Genomic DNA, 19,271 nt, shown 5'->3' with positions numbered 1-19,271 from the left:
AAAGGACCTGGAATACCCCCGAACTGGCACTCTTTGGAAAGGCAATCTTGGATGTTAGATCTGTTGGGGGTTTGGGTAACATCTTATGGTTTATAAAAGTAAGAATGCTCCTAGAGAATATGGGATTGTGCAATTTGTGGATAGATCTTTCCAACAACCCTTTTCCCCCCAAAAAAGCCTTTAAAGATCTATATTGGCTATCAGTCCGTCAAAAATATATTCCACAGTCCAGTGCCTCCTCCTTGTCCGGAATGTTTCTTGAGCATAAACTTGATCCATTAATAGAAGACTATTGGGACATTATCACTAGGTCTAGTGAAAGGAAGTTATACCACCAGTTTAGGGTCGGTTCCCTTCCAATAAAAACGTTTACCAAAAACTGGAATGGTCAGCAGGATGAATTATGCCATTGGTGTACCGACCAAAAGGAAACAATAGCCCCATATTTTTTGTATGTCCCGCCTACACAGCCCCTCGGAAAAAATGGCTCAAACCTATTTGCCAAAATATTGGTACACGGGTAGGGTTAGAGGCATTGAGGATCCTTAGGACTGACACAAAGGAACTACTGGTAATTGCGGTAGCAACATTCTTAGGATGGATGTGGATCATTAGGGCTAAACACTAAGCCATGGGTTGGTCCAGTACAGTCCTGAAATGTTCTTATCTTTTTATGGTACCACATTTCACATATAACTATATGTTGCAATATCTTATGCTGTAGCACCTTTTTTTGGCATAAATTGTTTTTAAGTGCATGTATAGTCTTAACCCAATGCTTTTAAACTTGATGTGTGTTTTATGATGTTCTTACTTCTATGTTTGTGTCTTTTATGATGAAATATTCGAAATAAAGACCTATGAACTGAACTGACTTTCCTCTAGCTGCCATTGCAGGCACGACACGCTCTCCTGCTTACACCCTGCACACAGCCTAATTTTAAGCAGCAAGGTACGCCTTCATCTTTAACAATAGCGGCTGTGCCTTTCTTTTCTTCGGCGCCGCTCAGCAAACTCTGTTTTCAATATGAATTGCTTTCAGTAAACAGCGCGGCATGCTGATGTCTCTTGTCAGCCGCTTAAAGAGCAAGGCGGCGTGCTGTGCTGCTTACGAAAAACAATATTAAAAACATTTGGCGAGCTGCGCCTTTCTTTTCTCCAGCGCCACTCGCCAAACTCTATTTTTTCAGTATTGTAATTTTTATGCAAGCAGCGCAACATGCAGCCTTTAGCAATCGTGGCCACACCTTTCTTTTCTGTGGCCCACCTCGCCCAACATCCTTCTCTCCCTTTCTCGTGAAAGGCAGCGAAGGTAACAAGCACTTGCAATGCGATAAGTCTTGCATTACTGTACTGTAAGTTTGAGCTATTGGTGTTGCAAATAATGGAACACCAATTGCTCAAACTTTCAGTAATGCGAGACCTATTGCATTGCAAATGCTTGTATTGGAATATAGACAGGAATTTCACCAGTTTAATGTTCAAGGCTGTTAGCTGGATTCAGCGCCTCCAAAATGGCCTGCCTGCATGTCCGCACTTTTAGATTAATAAAAAGCTCACACAATAACTGCCTATGTGCTTCAAAAAGAATGGGGCACAATGTGTACAAGGGTTTCTTTTCCCATTTTGCAGAGTCTGCAGGTGAAGTCCATGGGCTGCTTGTGCCACTTCGACAGAAAGTTCAATGTTGGCAGACCCCAAACCAATACATCTTACATTTATGTTTGATGTATTTTGAATCATTTGTGTCCAAATCCGTCTGCTTTCCTTTCAACGTTGTGTGTATTTATCACTATCCAGGCATGGCTACGGTGCGTCATTTAAATTTTGTCCTGCAGTCTGCTCCGATTTTGAACACTGGTGGTGATAGATTTTAAACATGCATGGGTGACCTGCAGGTTCCGTAACTCCCTTACCTAGTAGCGTTTCTAGGGCTTTTTCCAAAAAGAGATGATGTGGCAGGCTACGGAGTCTGCTTGCTAGTTCTTACCAGTTGTTTATCTAGAGTATCTGACTCTTTCTAGTATCTCAATTTATACCACAGTATAAGAAATGCCCACCGTCTGGCTATGAGTTGATTGTGAAAGTCAGATTCTATGGGGACCTGAGCTGGGGATGCTGTCTCTGGAAAGCGAAAAATAGATTTATATATTTTAACCACCTGGGCCTTCTAAGCCTTGAATCTCCCCTCTCCCCCAGCATGATCTCCCTGTCATGGGTCACTGCTCATATTAACTTCGCCTTCATGACCTGAAGGAGGTCTAGGCTGAAACCCCATAAATGCTTCGAAGTGATTAAAAATGTATTGGTTTGATTTTTGCTGAGCTGGATATGTGGAGCTCCTGAAGGATACCAAAATTCTTATGTTACATTTAATTTTTTATATCCAGTGAGATGGTGTTTTTCCTAGTTGTTCTGTCTCTCATCTCCTAGCCAGTATATGCTACTCACGGCCTGTTCTGTCCTTCCTGATCTAAACATATATCTGCTTATACAACAAAGTGCCCCCCGAGCACCAATCCTACCTCCTCTCTCTCGCAGCGCTGCACTCTCTGCCCCCTTTGTTCAGATCCTACTTACCGTAGTGTGCTACTGGTTGACCAATTCTATTGCCACATCCATTTGGAAGGAAATTGAAAACCTTTTCCCAGAGCATTTGTACTTGATGAATAACATCCTGACATACTAAATGCCCAGGATTTTGGTAGGGAAGTTTTATTGTATTGTGTCTTTCCTTTTGCTTAGGTGATTCTCTACAGTTGACGTGCAGTAGTACATTTGTGCTGCTGCTTTCATTTTGACTAAATATTTAAATAAATACTCCCAGTAAATAACAGGACCCAATCTACAGACACTAGCCCAATTCAGGAAAGCTGTCCCTTTCTAACTTGTTAATGTTCCATTTTTCTAAATCATACTGACCTATCTTTGTTTTGGTTTCTCAGGCCTCATTTAATAAAGATCTCCTACAAATTGATCAGAGCCGAAGATGTGGCCAATAATGCAACAACAGCCTCATCCATAAATGTTCCTACTGTGTTTTTAAGTGGTGTTCCCTCATTTGCTCCAAATTAAAAATCCGCTGTGAATGCTGCATGCAATCTCAGTTTTCTACTTTTTTGCCCACCCTTCTGCCTAGTCTTGATTTCAGCGGTGCACCAATCTTGCCTTAAAGAATTGATTCAAATAGAACCCACCTCATGATCTTTTGATTCAGCCCTGTGATTTTTGGTTCCCTAGCACCATTTATATTGTTGCATTTCAAATGCTGTACTATGACGCCATCCATCCCTTTCACGGTGTATGTGTTTAGTTGATCCAGTCTGCTATAGAAAGGTGTGAAGGAAATTATTCCTATTTGAGAACCCTCCTGATTTTTTACTTTTTTTTATTGACCATGTTCCTTCAAAAGATGTAGCCTGGGGACATGAATAAAATGCTGTAAATAGTGTCTTTAGAAGAAGGACTCTGGACTAGATCACACCAACGGTTTATACTGCAGTACCACACATTTCTTTTGCTTCTAGTTACATTTCTTCCTGTTCACGCTAGTTTAGTGTCCCTCATACTGAGGTTGCTGTCATAGTTGATGCACGGACATCTTGAAGTGCTGCAATATGACCATCCAGTTTGGTCAGTACAAGCAAGTGTACACCTTTTGTGTACTTGGCCTTTTTGTGACTTTAATTGGAGAGTTTTAGAAATCATATTTGGTTACTGGTCTGTTTGCATATTATTTTTAAAGGTTGCACAAGGAAAACTATCTGACATGGCTGCCAATCAAATTATAAAGTCGAAGCAAGCAGAGGAAGAGATCGGCGGCATTCGAACGGAGGTGGTGTGCACAGCCTTTGAAGACCGTATCCTGGTGGTGGCGACACAGTTTGGGAAGATGGGGACCCTCGTATCTGTGACCCCCAGTGTCTTAGCTAATGATATAGGAAGGCCCTCGCTAAGCACAAAAGTGCTTCTTGGCAAGGATGAAGTAAGTATTTGATAAATGGAAAGTAAAACTTGTTACTTCTGCCTCCAGAATCATCTTCTGAATCAAAAGCATGAACTGAAGTCTGTCAAGTTTGAAGTATAGTCTCTGGTTACCTAAACATTTAGGGTGAGATTTACCCACAGTATGGATTTTTCTTTTGTAGGTTTTTGATGTCTACTCATGCACTTTTATACTTCCTGCTGTGACTAGTTAACAGATCTGCAGGAATAAATACTGTTGTGGAGATGTGTATTTTCACATATATTCCAAACTTCTACAGAACTAAAATTAAGTGTGAACATAGATTGAGCAAGATAACTGAGAATGTTTTGAATACAAACTGTATTGCGACTTTTCAAACCCTGCCAACTGCCACTTACCTTGGAACAATTATTTTCCTACCTCTTGACTAAACTTCCTGCCAAAAAATCGGGAATCTTGAGAGACTCTTTGCAGCAGTAAGCGTGATTTGTGGTCTGAACTACAAATCCATTCCCGTGAACAGAATCTAAGAGTTCCAAGAACTTTCAACTTTTTTTCTCATTCATAAGTTCCATAATTGACCGCAATAAGTTGTGTGTGTGTGTGTTTGTTGAAAAGGACAAATGTATTACTATCAAAGAATATCAATCATGTTGCCTCTTTTTTGGGTGTCTAGTAGTATTTCCCAGCCCACTTTCACATTCTGGTAGCGTTAAGCACTGGAAACAAAAACTGTTTTAGTCACTCAAAACCGACTGCTGCACTATATTTATTAGTACAAAAGGGGGTGGTGATGGACGGAGCATGTGAACCAATCAAACACTCACACCCAGTCAAAGGATCTGGGTTTGATCCATCACCGTTCTTTAGCCCACTTTGCCACCCCAGTTCGGACATGGCTATATGCAACTCAGTCTGACCCTGTGCCTCATGGGAACAGTCCAGCCCGAACTGCCAAGCCATGCCTTCCCTGGACCGGAAACAAGCTTCCGAGGACCGGTTTCTGGCATTCCAGCCGTCTTCAGCCCGGCTTGCTTGAATCCAGTGGCAAAGTGAGCAAGGGACTCACGTCTGAGCATACCCTGCCACACTTATGGCGGCCAAAAGCGCCAGAAACCGGTCCTGATTGGTTCAGATGCTCTGTCCATCACCACCCCCTTTTGTACCGCACTATATTTATTAACCGCATGCGCGCTAAGCGTTTTCCCGCTGTGCGCGACACTTTTAAAAAACCCGCGATTCATGACGAGCTCAGCTCGTCATGAGCGTACGAGAGGCGTAACTCATGACGAGCTAAGCTCGTCATGAGCGTCGAAAGGGTTAAATACATACCTGTTGTTGGTCCACAAGTTCTTCCTTCCAGAGGACCGTGAGGTATTTACTTAGCATATTTGTCCTCCAGCCACAGAGGTGATATAGGTATTCCATGTTACCTATTGGGAAAAGTTATGAGAAAGTCAACAGCCGTATTTGCCAATGGATTGCTTCAGTACAGTAACTGGTAGACGCCCCTTTGTGCAATGAGTCTTAAGTACACAAAATTAAAAGTATGAGTATCCCCAGGGGAACTTCTCTCCTATGGCAGCCATTGTGTTATGCTTTGCAGTTGGTTATCGCTAAATAAAGTTCAAACGTTGGCTTGCTGCTCAAACAATAACTAGCTGCTCAAAACGTTGACTTGCTTTTGCTGCTCAAACGACTTGCTGTTCCAACGTTGGCTTGTGTTTTCTCCTTTGGCTGAGGAGCTCAGCTGTACAGCTGCCTCATAGTTTTGTAGGCAGAAGTCCACATGGGTCTTCTAGGGCATGAAGAGCTCTCCTGTTTTTCATTTATAACTGTATCGTTCCTTCTGAACTTGAAAAGAAGCATTGACATAATGGCTGTTCAATACGTAAGTCTCTTATGGGGTAACCCAGTATCCCTCAGAACCTGGGCAGTATATTTTAAACATAAACAATGGTTCTGTCGGGTGTGTACATAGTTGCCTTAAATCATATATATATATATCTCTGATCCCTTAGTATCAGTGCATCATCATATTCCACATCAGATAAAATTATTCACATAGATTAATACATATAGAACCAAAACCAAACCAAAGGAAGAGGGTCAAAGAGGTTTTTTAATCACCAAGTCAACTTAATCGTTACTTCTTTCTTATTTTGACCCAATCATGAATGCATAGAAATATCAATCTTCACATATTATTTTACAATAAACGGCGCAGCAAAAACAAGTGAGTGAATTGTGACAATTCGTGCACAAGTGACAACAAGGTGCAATATATACAAGTGATTAAACAATGGGGATGAGGGTAGAAATCAATTCAATAGGCCAGCTATTTTGTAAATTCAAAAAACATGTAGTCCAGTGTGCTAAATTATTTGGCGTTTTTATCCTGGATTCAATTAACTGGCCCTATGGTCTAGTGTCGTCTAGAAATTGGCAGCAAGGAGAAATGTAGCAGTAAATCCGTTCTGCTTCATTGATTGCAAATATGCATTTTAAAATATATTTTGGGGTTAAGGCACCTGTTGCAGAGATCTTAGTCTGCTCAGTAAATTTCAGGGAATAATAATGGTAAGATAACTGTGTAGGTTGACACACTTGCTGGTGTGATCTGTGTTTTGCCTCCCCCAGTTTTGAATCAAAGTATCATAGATGGTTAATATGCAAATGACACATTTTTATTTTATGTAGCTAGGTACGTGGGTTACTGCTTGTAACACAAAGATCCTTTTGTTACTTGCAGTTCAAAAATTGTAGTCAATCTAATATAGCTAAGTGAGCTATGGAGTGCATGTGACTCTTGTACCTTGTAACCCTCGCTGTCTTCTGTGATTTAAACGCATAGGATTTATTGTCAATGTGTAATGTTTACTTATGATGTAATGCGCTCTGACACCCTGCATTGGGATGAGTTTCGCTATAAAAGGAATAAAACAAAATAGTGGTACTTAAATTGTTATTTGCATAAATACTGTGACAGACCAACACATCAGACATTCTTACAGTGCATGCTTATCTCTCATGTACATGGACTGCACAAAGATAAAAGCATGTCTCCTAAGTAACAGTAAAGTGAAAAGCTGTGTGCCTTCATTTCCCTTCCATTGCATCTAGGTGTGAGGGCCGGATAGCTTGCACCCAGGATACTCAAACAAAAGGAGGCCCTGATGACCCCTTAACTTCATCCTTCGCATTGGTCCAGCAGGAATTTAATATAAGAAAGCCCCCTCCCCACCTTCACATTGCTGTTTGGAACTAAAGCAGACAAAGTACAGGTGCTGTTGAAACTGTCTTGGTGTCTGAAACCTACACCGTGGTGAATTCAGTATATTTTAGTAAAGCTCAACTTCTTGGCATGTTGGGCAGCGTTCACCCTGTGAAAATAGTGGGTGGATGCACTCTACCCGCGGGTACCCCCAACTTATGCCCTGGCTGTTGGCTAGTTATTGTAAACTCTTAAGATGTTCAGCTTGGAACATCAGAGCTCTTAAGTTTCTCTGCTGTCATTCGAGATGATCTGCGTCATCCTTTTTGCTCTCTTTTCTTCTTAGGTTGGAGACCAGTAGAAAACGAGTTATTCACCATATGGAGTTGTTCAGATGTCACAGCTTTACAAAATAAAAAAAATTAATGTTCCAGTTCCCTAGTATTGCTTCATTATTTTTACCCTTTAACACTACCTTGGAAAAGGTAACATGTTGTTAGCACCATTTTAACACCGGAATACAGCAATTGGCAGCTGAATGAAGGCCCATTAACATTTGTGAAGGGCCTTCTACAACGCAGCGATACATGACGCTGCATTTTTAGTAACTTTTGTCCTTCTGAGTGAGAAACAGCAGCAGCAGCTGATGGATTATGTGACCAATGTGGCAAATCCATAATTATGCAGAATACATTGCTGCTGCGGAATTGCAGAATTCTGGTGATGCTGTTAATGGCACTACATTGAGCAAAAACAAAAACCTTATAATGGCAAAATGTTTCACTCTTCGTAAGTGAAAAGACTTGTCAAGTTTTACTAATACAACACAGATACACAATGGCAAGGAGCAGTGCAAGTGCCTATTCTGTAAAGAAAAGAAATGGCAACAATTCCGTGGCAGCACTGGCAACATGTGCTGCCGTTGACCTGCCTACTCAATCTCATTTGCTCGCAGATGGCAGAGCTCGCTAATATCGCTAATATAATTAAAAGCACTTAAAACTGACACCTCACTTTGAGGCACCCGTGACTGCACATTTATTCTCTCCCATCAAATTCTTTCTATTTGACATATGAATAGAAAGAAATGGATTACAGTCAAAGCCACTGAAATTATGTGATTCTGACCAGAATTGTATGCTTAGTTATGGAGTTGTCACATCTGCCACATAAATTTGCTGATTTTAACAAAAAGCCATCTTAAACAGATCAAAAGTTACTAAAAACGCAATGACGTGTTGCTGCACAGTGGCAGCACCTTCACAAAGGTTTACTAGTCACCTTTCAGTTGGTTATGCTGTAGTGTAGTTCCTATATCCCTGATAGGCTCTGCGCATTTGAATAATATACACTATAGTTTTGGCATAGGACTGAAGTCAGTATGGCTCTATCGAGTACATTAAAGTTAATTACTTGTGTGTGCCAGCTAACTCAGGGGTCTCTAGAAACTTTCTCGAGTGAACAAGAAGGGCTTAGTTTCTGACAACCGCATAAACATGACAACTTTGTTTCCCTTGGAGTCAGAACAATATCTTCAGAGTCATGGAAACAGCAGATTACAGTTTCATTCAGTCAATCGTCTAGCACGCATTCTTCACTGCAAAGCAGGCAGCGTAGAACAGGTAAGATGCAATCTTGCCAGATTGGTCTGAATGACAGAAACCATGTGGTATTTAATTCTCGTGGACTAGGTAAACCTAGAAATTGGACAATGCGCTCACGACACTTCATCTCCGATAGAGCTCTCTCTATGGTGCTTGGAGTGGCGCTGATGATTTGGCTTGCCATATCGTAGCAGTAGGAGCATAAATAGGATCCTTGCAACAAGTCCAAAAAGTAGTGGCAGTCCGCCAAACAAAGAGTGCACGAAGTTTGGAAGTATTCCGAGGACTGCTTGAAAAGGTGCTAACAATCCTGAATATACGCTCTTAAATAGATGTACAATACGGCTCATATCAGACATGTTTAAGATCCATTCCAACATTTCTGAGAAATGTATAGGGCAGATTGTATTCAAAAGGGCATGTATTGCGGCAGTAGTCCTTGCAACTTGTAGATCATAGGTCTCTTTGGCCGAGGTCAGTGGCACAGTTTTTTTTGCAAAAGACTGGCTTTCATTCTGCTTAAAGTATCAATTCGTATAGAAGAGATGTTCATTGAAGGCCATAAAGGCGACTCCCTGGCTGCCTTGGTTTGTGGAAACAATACTTGCATACAGCAAGTAACCCTGGATGAAACCGTCACTAGATATGGAATACCTGGCACCATGCCACAGCAGCTGTGATCATTCAACATTAGGTAACTCCCATTAGAAAGTAGTCCAAAAATTGGATTAGTCACTGCAGCTGGTAAGCCTTGCAGGTTACAGGATAAGGTGGTAGTGGAACCATCGCAGACCCCGTGTAAATTAATACCTTGATAAAGGAGAGAACCACTTAGTGCGTTTTCACAGTTGGAACCGCTAAGAAACACTTCACGTCGCCCACTCCAACATCTGTGTGTGTATGGTAAATCCCAGTATGTCTTGATGTATTCTTTACCCAACCTTTCATATTTCCCTGCTGGTATGTGTTTTAGGCAATGCTGAAAATGGAAAATTGTAACAGGCAGAGTAATTTTACCATGTATGATCCACTCAATAGCTGGTTTTTCTGCCACTGTGAATGGTACTTTTTCCAGTTTTTCAATGCTCAGCGCTGTATAGTCTGCTTCCCTTTGTGCCAGTTTGATCTGTTTATCAGTGAAATTGAATTCTGAAAACAGTGACGTAGTGTTGATTAAACGTCAAGGCACATAGCCTGCACACAAGTTTGTTAGCATCCAGCCTAATAGCATGATAGAATATACTTGAGACTGACCATGTTGCAACATGACCAAGTCCTGTTCCATGATGTCTATGGCAGAAGACACAATTTTGTCCAATGAATATATCCTGTACGACAGTCGTTAACCCATTGTGTACTACAGAGAGAGATTTCTCTAAATTAATACGATCAATTTCTCGTATTTGTTCTGCAGTCTCTGCTTGGGTAATCTTCCATATTTCATTATAAGCAGCGTATATACTGGCATATATGAAACATTTTTGACGCGGTTTTCTTGGTCCTAGCAAGAATTCCCTAAGGTCTGCGCCATCTTTAAGTAAAGCTAAGTGTTGTTTTACATCCTCAAGTGTAGATTTCTGTAGCCAATCAAGGCATAGTTTCCCTACACTGTGTTGTTACTACCCCAGGATGCTGTCTTTGAACATATCTTGGGTCTGACCTATTGATAGTGAAACCCTGTGTTTTGTTCAGGAATCAATCTTGACAGTTGTTTGTGTCTGTGGGCCAAAGCAACCATATTTCCATTTTTGATCTGATCTGTTGTGATGCAAAGTATTATGTACGTCGACCTCTCACCATGTAGTGCTATTACTTCTAGGTACAGGTATGGTCGGTGTGTTCATGTCTTTGATCTTGGCTAACCCAAGGCAAGCGTTTGTTGGACAGTTTCATTCAAAAACATAATTTGCTCAGGGATGATCCATGCTCTAAACAAAGCTTCTACCCCCTGCACTTGCCAATCTTTTGTACCCCAGACAGTTTTTGTCTCAATGTTGTCTTTCCAAAAGTCGAAACCCTGTCTAGACAGTTGGGCAATAAAGGCTGCAGAATAAATCTGTTTTGTATTGGTCAACATATTTTTCGTTTCTGTCTTATTCACATTTTGAAAGTAAAATTATTCAGCATTTAATAAATTGAACTCTGAAAAATATGGAAATTTCATTGCAAACGTTTTCGAGCTGCCCTTAGGAGGAGTAGGACAATGTTCCCATTGGTTATACATATATACATTTCTAGGCATTGCAGATTTGTGCAAGAAATGATGACCATAATGGTTATAACAATACATTTGTTCACAGTCTGATGAACCCTCTAAATATTCATGATTTGTGAATACTGCAGGCATTTCTAGATCAGACATCATCTTATTAACAGTCTTGAAGTCCCAATCATCAGAAAATGTAACAGAGGTAATAAAGTCACTTAATGAAATCTTGAATAAGTGTGGAATCTTCAACAGCTCCGACGGGCCAAAAATGTCATACTCAGTTCTGTCCCAAACTATACCATCTGGTATAGGAACGGCTGTGATGTTCACTGCTGATAAGTCTCTTTGTTCACGAAGGGATGATTTGTGTGGCTGGAGAAGTAAGTTCACTTTTTTACTTGCTGTCTCCATTTGAATATATCTTCCATTTATCAGCATACCCAGAGTTATTACCAGAGCTAACCAAAGTCGAAAGAAGAATATTCCCAAAACAAGCCATAGTTCAATCTATGGTGAAACCAGATAAGCCTTTTTCAGGAGATGAAAAAAGTCTGTTGCTTGTTCTTTGAAAGTTCTTTGTTCTGGCGTTGTTTCAGGTTTGCTGGGATCCTCAGAAAGCGTATCCGAGTTAAATGAAATAGCCAGAGGCAGTTCTGTCAATGGTTGGAATTGCATCAGGATTCGTTGAAATCGTTGGAACCACTTGATCACTTGTTACTTCGTTGTAGACACTCAAATCAGGACGAACTGTTATTTGGGTCTCGAGAGGAACGAGTTCCATAGCATTGTTGCATAGTCCTTCTTTTCTCACTGTAGAATCTTCAAAGGTGATGAGTCTTTCAGTTTGAACCTCTTGGATTGTAGTTAGCGGAGTGTCTGCTACATTGTCAGAGTCCACTTGGCCTACTGCTTAGCATCTTCCACATAGTGTGGTTTGATCAGGTCGATGGATACAAATCGTTTCTCCTTTTTTACCAGCAAGGGGCGGCAGTATTACTGTTCTTGATCCGTGAATTGCTAGTACAGGTACTGGTTGTTTGTAAGAAGGCCCAAATTTCTTCTTGTCCACGATCTTTTCTCTGACTAGATCACCAAGCTTTAGGATACAGACAGGCCTTGCTGGGACGATTGGTTTTTCCCCAGTGGTGGTTGGCTACAGGAACACGTTGCTTTGTTTCGATCTTAGTTCATTTAAGTCCTGTAAAACAGCCAAACGATCTTTGATATCAAATTTCTTATTTTCCACCACTGTTCCATGACAATCAAGGTCCGGAACCAACATTCTTGTCCCAAATAGGACCTCATATGGAGTGACACCCCCTAGAGAACTTCTTGGCAAATTGTTAAGACTACGTTGGACCCCATATAGCTGTTTGACCCACCCATCACCCGAACCTAATACCCTAGCTGTTATAGACTGCTTTATGTCCCGTTTTTTTCTTTCCACAACAGAATTTTCTTCAGGATGGAATGGAGAAGAGTACCGCAATTCAAAGCCCAAACTGGCCATGGCTTCTTTGTAAGCTCGAGAGCTAAATGCAGGGCCCTGGTCAGAGTATAGTGTGCCTATTACGAATGCAAAGTATAATACGTACAGCGTTAGCAGTACTATAAAATAATACTGCAATAGCATGGTCTGTAGCTATGACACATATATAACAATACATATATAAATAACAAAGGCTAAAATACTCAACTGGTGCTTCTAAAATAATCCTACCCCAGTGTACTAACCTAAGTGTAGTACAAGGGAAGAAGTAGGTGCTGTTTTAGCTATAGTTTAGTCTAGTTGTGCCAAGAGTTGCCAAAAGTTTCTCTAGGTTCTAGTCTGCTCCATACCTTAGAATGAGAGAGGTTGGTATCTCTTTCCTGGGACTCGATCTCTAACACCCCGCAAGGGGAGTCAGAAACACTGGAGCTGGATTCTCGGCGAGGAGGATGACAGCGTCTGGTCAGTGCGTCAGTTGGGGACTTGACTTCCTTCGGGACTTGCTGTGGCAGGCCACGTCGTGCAAGTAGGTGGCCGAACCGCATCGTGCCTTGCCAAAGCAAGTGAAAGTATTTATACATTGAAGGTGTATAGGAATGCCAGTATTGACGTACAAATCAGGCATAAGAACATCATGAATGAACCCCTAAGGAATATCATGCATAATAAAAGAGTTCTTGGAGAAATCAATATCCATGCAAGGGGAAGTCCTAAAGACTTAAGAGTCTGGTCTTCCAAGAACTCGATGTGACGAAGAGGATCGGATGTAGTTGACCATGCCTGTATTTGGTTAGCATGAGTAATGCCTAAATAAGGGCTGGATTTCTATGCCTAAATAAGGGCAATGTGAATTGTACCTATATAAGGGCATGAATCGGGAAATCTATATACGGTATCTAAATCAACACACAACACTGCTGTAGTTGGGTTTTAAACTGGTACTACTGAGATTCAGCTTTTTTCAGACAGTGTTAACGTGCAAAAAATTACAAAATAATAAAGTATTACAATCCAGCACTGTGCTGCTTAATTTAGTCAACCCTGCTGAATAATTGTTCCTACCCTGTTGCATAATTCAAATGCCCTGTTTATAGTGCTACTGTTACTCCTTGGCACATAAACTGAGGAGATAAGGTACTAATACTGGGCTAATGCACTTGCTGCAGAGATATTACTACAATCAATGGCTTCACAGGTTCAAAGCTTGTTACCCAGCCTTCCATTTCTGAAAAAGAGTGAGCCAGTGTAGGAAATATACCTTTTCTGCATGGTCACCCCAGATTTTTATGCCTTTTTCTAGAAAGTATTTTGCTGGTTTTGAATACTATACTCATACTAAGCATGAGTAAAGCGCCTGTACTCCCCCTTTAAACATGGTTAAATTGGCTTATTCCTAATTGGCACATTTTACTTACCTTTTTAGAACTTGTGCCCTGACAGTGGCCATATAAAAAGTACACATTGATGTTCCCCTCCGCTAGCATTACATACTGCGGACTGGAGTGATAAAAGACTTCTTTTTGATCCTAATTTGTATGCAAACAATACAGAATTGTGATGTATATTGTTGCCCTGTTGTTTCTAATTGAGCCTTATTGTGTTTTGTTTTGATAGCCTCTCACACACGTCTGCGCCAAGAATCTGGTGACGTTTGTTTCGCAGGAGTCTGGGAATAAACCCGTTTTACTAGCCTTATCCTTGAAGGAGCAGAGCGCGGACGTGGTGATGGCCGTGAAGGCGGTCATAGAGCGGTGCAGGGTCTGGTGAGGACGTCTCTGGCGCACCGGGAGCTTCAGAACTGGACCAGCGAGTTCATGCTTTGAGAAGGCTGCCTAGTCCTGAATTACCATTAACAAGTGCAGTGGGAGGCTAGCGTGCCACCTAGTGGCAGCCCTGGACACTGCACTGGGGCTGCAGAAGTCATCTCTAGATTACTGACAGTTTTTGCACTGAAATTACAATTTAACATAGCTTTGCTATATTGATTACCACTGTAATCAATATATCATTTACCACTGTAGGCAGGGATGGCATACTGTACTATTCTAATTAACTCCTCTTTCGATTTCTGATGGTCATGGGCATTCAAGTATGGTTCGAGTCTTGAAGGGTAACAATTGGGGGGGGGGGGATGGTTCCGGTGAATGACTATAATTCCATTTTGGTACCACCCCTTGCAGCCGTCATTTTGCTGCTGGTTAAAAAAGATATTAGGAATAAAGCCATCACTAGTTATTTGCCTTAAACATCTTCATCCAGAAGGCAGAGTGTGGCCATCCACTTTACGTCATCACGTTGAAAGAGACTTTTAAAGTGTGTTAGTATATTATGGGTTTGTCGGAGCGGCAGCGTCCTTGTGATGGTAAGCACTTAGCCATGAGCTCCGGCCCTCCGTTCCACAAGGACTCGCCTGTGTTCCTGGGCAAGCCTGCTTCCCTGTGTGTAGGGAATGCAACCATCTTAAAAGACAAAATTCTAAAATGGAAATACAATGACGCAGAGAAAGTAATGCAACCACTTGATTCACTACCAAAATGCATTGTTTACATGTGTGCTTGGCTGGCTTTTTATTTAGTTTCTGTAGCCAGTGCCAGTTTGGGCTGCTGACATTTAGTTGCTCTGTTTGTTGACATTTGTATACGTCCTGCCTAGCACCTTCACGTCTTCAGGAGTGTCTTTGCCCGCTCCACAACAGATTAGAGAGGTCGCCAGAGAGACTTAACCTACGGAAAAGAATTGAAAAGCTGCAGCAAAATATTTGACTATCGCATTTAACCTGATGAACTGACACTTTTATCAACTATTTTTATATAATACATACAAAATCATCCATTGAGTTTGGGATTAACAGAATAAAATATTGATTTTCCAGTTTCTTCGTATCACATGAGATTTTAGGTAAAAATTGTATGCAAATTCTAAGGTGCTATGATGCATCAATGTATGGAGGTCAAAAGGGTGGTGTGAGAAGGAAGAGGAGTGGCCTTGGAAGGATCGGGGCCTTTAGAGGGACTAATACAGCATGGTTAAAGGAGCATGGGAGTGTATTGAGGATTCACATGCTGCAATGTGGCAGATTGAGTGGATTTAACGCCCTTCTACAGATAACATGCCTTCGGCACAAAAGTCTAAATACTGGCAACACATTGTGTGATTGGAAAACACCATGAACAGCATTGCCAGTTACTGCAAAGCTATCGTTATGTTTGAGTTTAAGAAAACATCAAAAATATAAGCTGAAACAACATGTTCAGAATTTAACATATTACAATCCTTTTGTTTTAGTTGACATAGAGCCAGTGGCTCCTTGTAATTACACCTTGATCTGTTCCTGTTCTTTTTAGCCAATATCAAGTTGCATTGACTTGTACTTTCAGGTTTACCATTTCAATGGACTTAGATACTTCACCAGGCAGGGGTGGTGGCTAAAAATGGGGTCACAGTGCAGCTATCCGTCTGTTTCATCAGAGGATTACGTTTTTTGGTTGAAAAAAATTACTAGTTTTATCATGCAGAACATATTCCGTCTTACACCACGTTGTTTTCAAACACGTCTATTCTTCTCACCTGTAATAATTGTATTGTATTGTAATTGCATTTATATAGCGCTTACTACCCCTGACTAGGTGTCAAAGCTCTTTTTTTGGCGAGTAGCACGCTACTCCTGAACCCAAGAAGGATTAGTGTTGAATTACTATAGTGAAATATGAAAGTAATTTCAGTGGTGGATAGGTTAGTCAGTTATTTGGATACAGACGGATAGCGGAGGGATATAAGAGGGGAAAGGTTTACATTTCTGTAGCGCTGGTTACTCGTGATGGGGTGTTGAATCCAGTGGTAGAAGTGGGCGGGAACGGAAGGGCACGGCGTGCCCCTACTTCTAAAAATTATTTCAGTCCGTTCCCCTACTTCTTACTTTCCACAAAGCATCCCGGGACGGCAAGAACAGTCCTACTTAAAAACGAGAACTTTTTTTTTCATTCCGATTCCAGGGGCTGCTCGCACTTCTCTGTTAAACTCCAGAGGCTGCAGCAGCCCCTCCCTGAGCTCACACAGACAGAGGGCAGGCCCATTGTCATTCAGATTGAGGCCGATTATCCCCTTTCGAATGACAATGCGCCCCCCCCTCTGCCTTTACAGGGGTTCCCAATCTGTGCAACGCGCCGCACCCTGGTGCGCCTTTGAAACTAAACAGGGGCGCCGCGAACAGATGCTATAATTATTAATGATGTACGTCCTCTAAGTCAAAGTCTCGAGTAAACCTTTAGCTCAAATTTCAGTTCTCATCAGCCCGGGCGTGCTGAGATGCCAACGAATGCATCAGTGTGAAAGGCTGTTTGAACTCTGAGGCAAAAGCTGCAACACATTCGTTCTCTTCTGAGAGTGCCAAGTTTTGCCACTTTTGCTTTTGTGCACTTCACACAGACCACCGAGTAAAAAGTAAAGTAAAGTCCACATTTGTAAAGCGCACAATCACCCGTAAGGGTCTCTAGGCGCTGGGGGGCCGTCGGGAAGATTAAGCGAGCTATTGCCCAGAGTCACATGGTGCTGGGCTGACCTGCCGCCGTAGCCGGGGATCGAACCGTGGTCCCCAGATTCCAGCGTCAGTCGCCCTGGCCACGGCGCCACACCTCTTCCACAAACTGTACCACATCTGACTGATTTAGATGACTAGTGACCTGTGTCCAAATTATGGAGTGTGATCTTTTTCTTACAACATAACATTTCATCATTACTAACATAATGCTATTTTGGGATCTTTAGTGCCCTTAAAGGCATTGCACAAAGGTGTCATGTTGTGTCTTGGCTCTGCCCAGTGGAGTGTTCATCCATTGGCTTTTTGGGTAGATTTGTTCATGTTCACATGAGTGCTTGCATTGAACTGGATGACAAATAATTTGCTAACTATACTACTCTACATTCACCCTACTGCTGCTGGCATGCATTGGCACATTAAAGCAATCTTGTAAAGGTGGGAATGAGAAATTTTTAAGTCGTCCCCCATCCATCACCTGTTCCACTTGGCTCCCTGGAATGAGCTCCTCTAAAGGCAATTATTTAAAACAAAAGATAGTTAAAAAAAATTCCATATGCAGACCTCAGATTATTGTTTCTGGCTTACTTACGGGGCAGGAGAGGTGACGGGGTAGAAGCAGTGATTAGGCAGGAGCAGTGACTGGGCAGGAGCGGGGAACGGACAGGAGCGGGGAACGGACAGGAGCAGTGAACAGGGCAGGAGCAGTGAACCGGGCAGGAGAAGTGAACCGGGCAGGAGAAGTGAACCGGGCAGGAGAAGTGAACCGGGCAGGAGCAGTGAACAGGGCAGGAGCAGTGAACAGGGCAGGAGCAGTGAACAGGGCAGGAGCAGTGAACATGGCAGGAGAAGTGAGGGGGCAGGGGAATTGACGATGCCGCAGTGTTGATCAAGCAGGAGTACTGACTGGACAGGAGCAGGCGTTTCCTAGGGCGACTGGAAGGGTAGGGGGCCAGTTTAGTTTGGAGGGACCGGTTTTGTACAAGTGCAGTTTTTTTTAAAACACTGAATTTTTTTGTATATTCAGCAGGTTTTGGTCAACAATACAAGTGCCAAGATAACTTTGGTGATCAATGTACCTGCTGGAGAGAGATGGGAGCATGTTTGTCTAGTGGCTGTTTTACTCATCTAAGGTAGCACAGAGGGGTAATATGCCTGCTGCAAAGAACATGTACCATGCATATCAAAGAGCAATATGTTATGTGCATAGTTCAGTGGGTACTGCTTTGTGTTCACTTCCCGAATGAAAGGACACTTGAATACATATGGCCTGGCAGTTCGGGCTGGACTGTTCACATTGGGCGCAGGATCAAGACTGATTTGCATATGGCTGGGTCCAAACTGGAATCGCATGGTGAGCAAAAAATGATGGATTTAAGCCCAGATCTCTTAACTGGGGTGAATGTATGATATTGTTCTGCATTCTGTCCATCAATTGTTCTTTTTGCATTTGTCACCCCGAGTGGGACAGGTATGGTCAGACATGAGTCCCGTGCTCTCCCTGCCACTGGAATCAAGCTATCCTGGCTGATGAGGGCTGAAAGCCCGAAACCGGTCCTTGGATGCTTGTTTCCAGTCCAGGAAGGACCTGGCCTGGCAGTTCGGGCTGGACTGTTCCCATTGGGTGCAGGATCAAGACTGATTTGCATATGGCTGGGTCCAAACTGGAATGGCATGGTGAGCAAAGAAAGAATGGATTTATTCCCAGATCTCTGTACTGGGGTGAATGTATGATATTGTTCTGCATTCTCTCCACCAATTGTTCTTTTTGCTATATTATGATTGAGCAGCTAGCTGGCTGCCATGAATATGAAGGAGCCTTTGTGGGTTTCCGTGAGTCTAGATTCTCCTGAAGAGTCCCTTTCTCTTCTGAGCCCTGCTTAACACAGGTGTACAATGTTTGAGACCAAAAATAATCATGGATTTCTGAACAATGAGAGTAAAAGCATTAAGGTAACATGTTGTTCCGGCTTATATTTCACACGCTTTACATAAACTTGTATTCCTTATGAGTGTTTGCTTTTTCCTGAATTAAACGTCAAAGAAACATGTTTATCCATTGTTTTAATTAAATAACATTATAAGCTGTAACTGGTCAGTGAAATGCTAAACGTACTAAAAATGTGTATGTTTTGCTATTTCTAGCCACACCCCTGACTCCGCCCACTGATTCAATCTTCGGTTATTCCCGCCCCCTGATTCTCCACCCACAGTACCCCTACTTTTTTTTTCCCACTTCGACCACTGGTTGAAT

General features: G+C 42.1%; 1 protein-coding gene across 1 annotated transcript in view; it reads left to right on the top strand.

The window, feature by feature from the left end:
• Window positions 1–15,357, top strand: part of PSMG3 (proteasome assembly chaperone 3) — an 85,564-nt gene extending 70,207 nt beyond the window's left edge. Inside the window, exons 3-4 of the mRNA XM_078664965.1 lie at window positions 3,746–3,985; window positions 14,098–15,357. Of these exons, the coding sequence (XP_078521091.1) occupies window positions 3,770–3,985; window positions 14,098–14,250 (369 nt within the window). The 5' untranslated portion in view covers window positions 3,746–3,769 and the 3' untranslated portion in view covers window positions 14,251–15,357. The remainder of the gene's footprint in view (window positions 1–3,745; window positions 3,986–14,097) is intronic.
• Window positions 15,358–19,271: the final 3,914 nt, after the last annotated feature.

Source organism: Lissotriton helveticus, chromosome 10 (genome assembly GCF_964261635.1).
Source record: "Lissotriton helveticus chromosome 10, aLisHel1.1, whole genome shotgun sequence".
NCBI lineage: Eukaryota > Metazoa > Chordata > Amphibia > Caudata > Salamandridae > Lissotriton > Lissotriton helveticus.
Note: the sequence above shows the minus strand (reverse complement) of the source record. Positions and strands in the feature narration are given on the sequence as shown.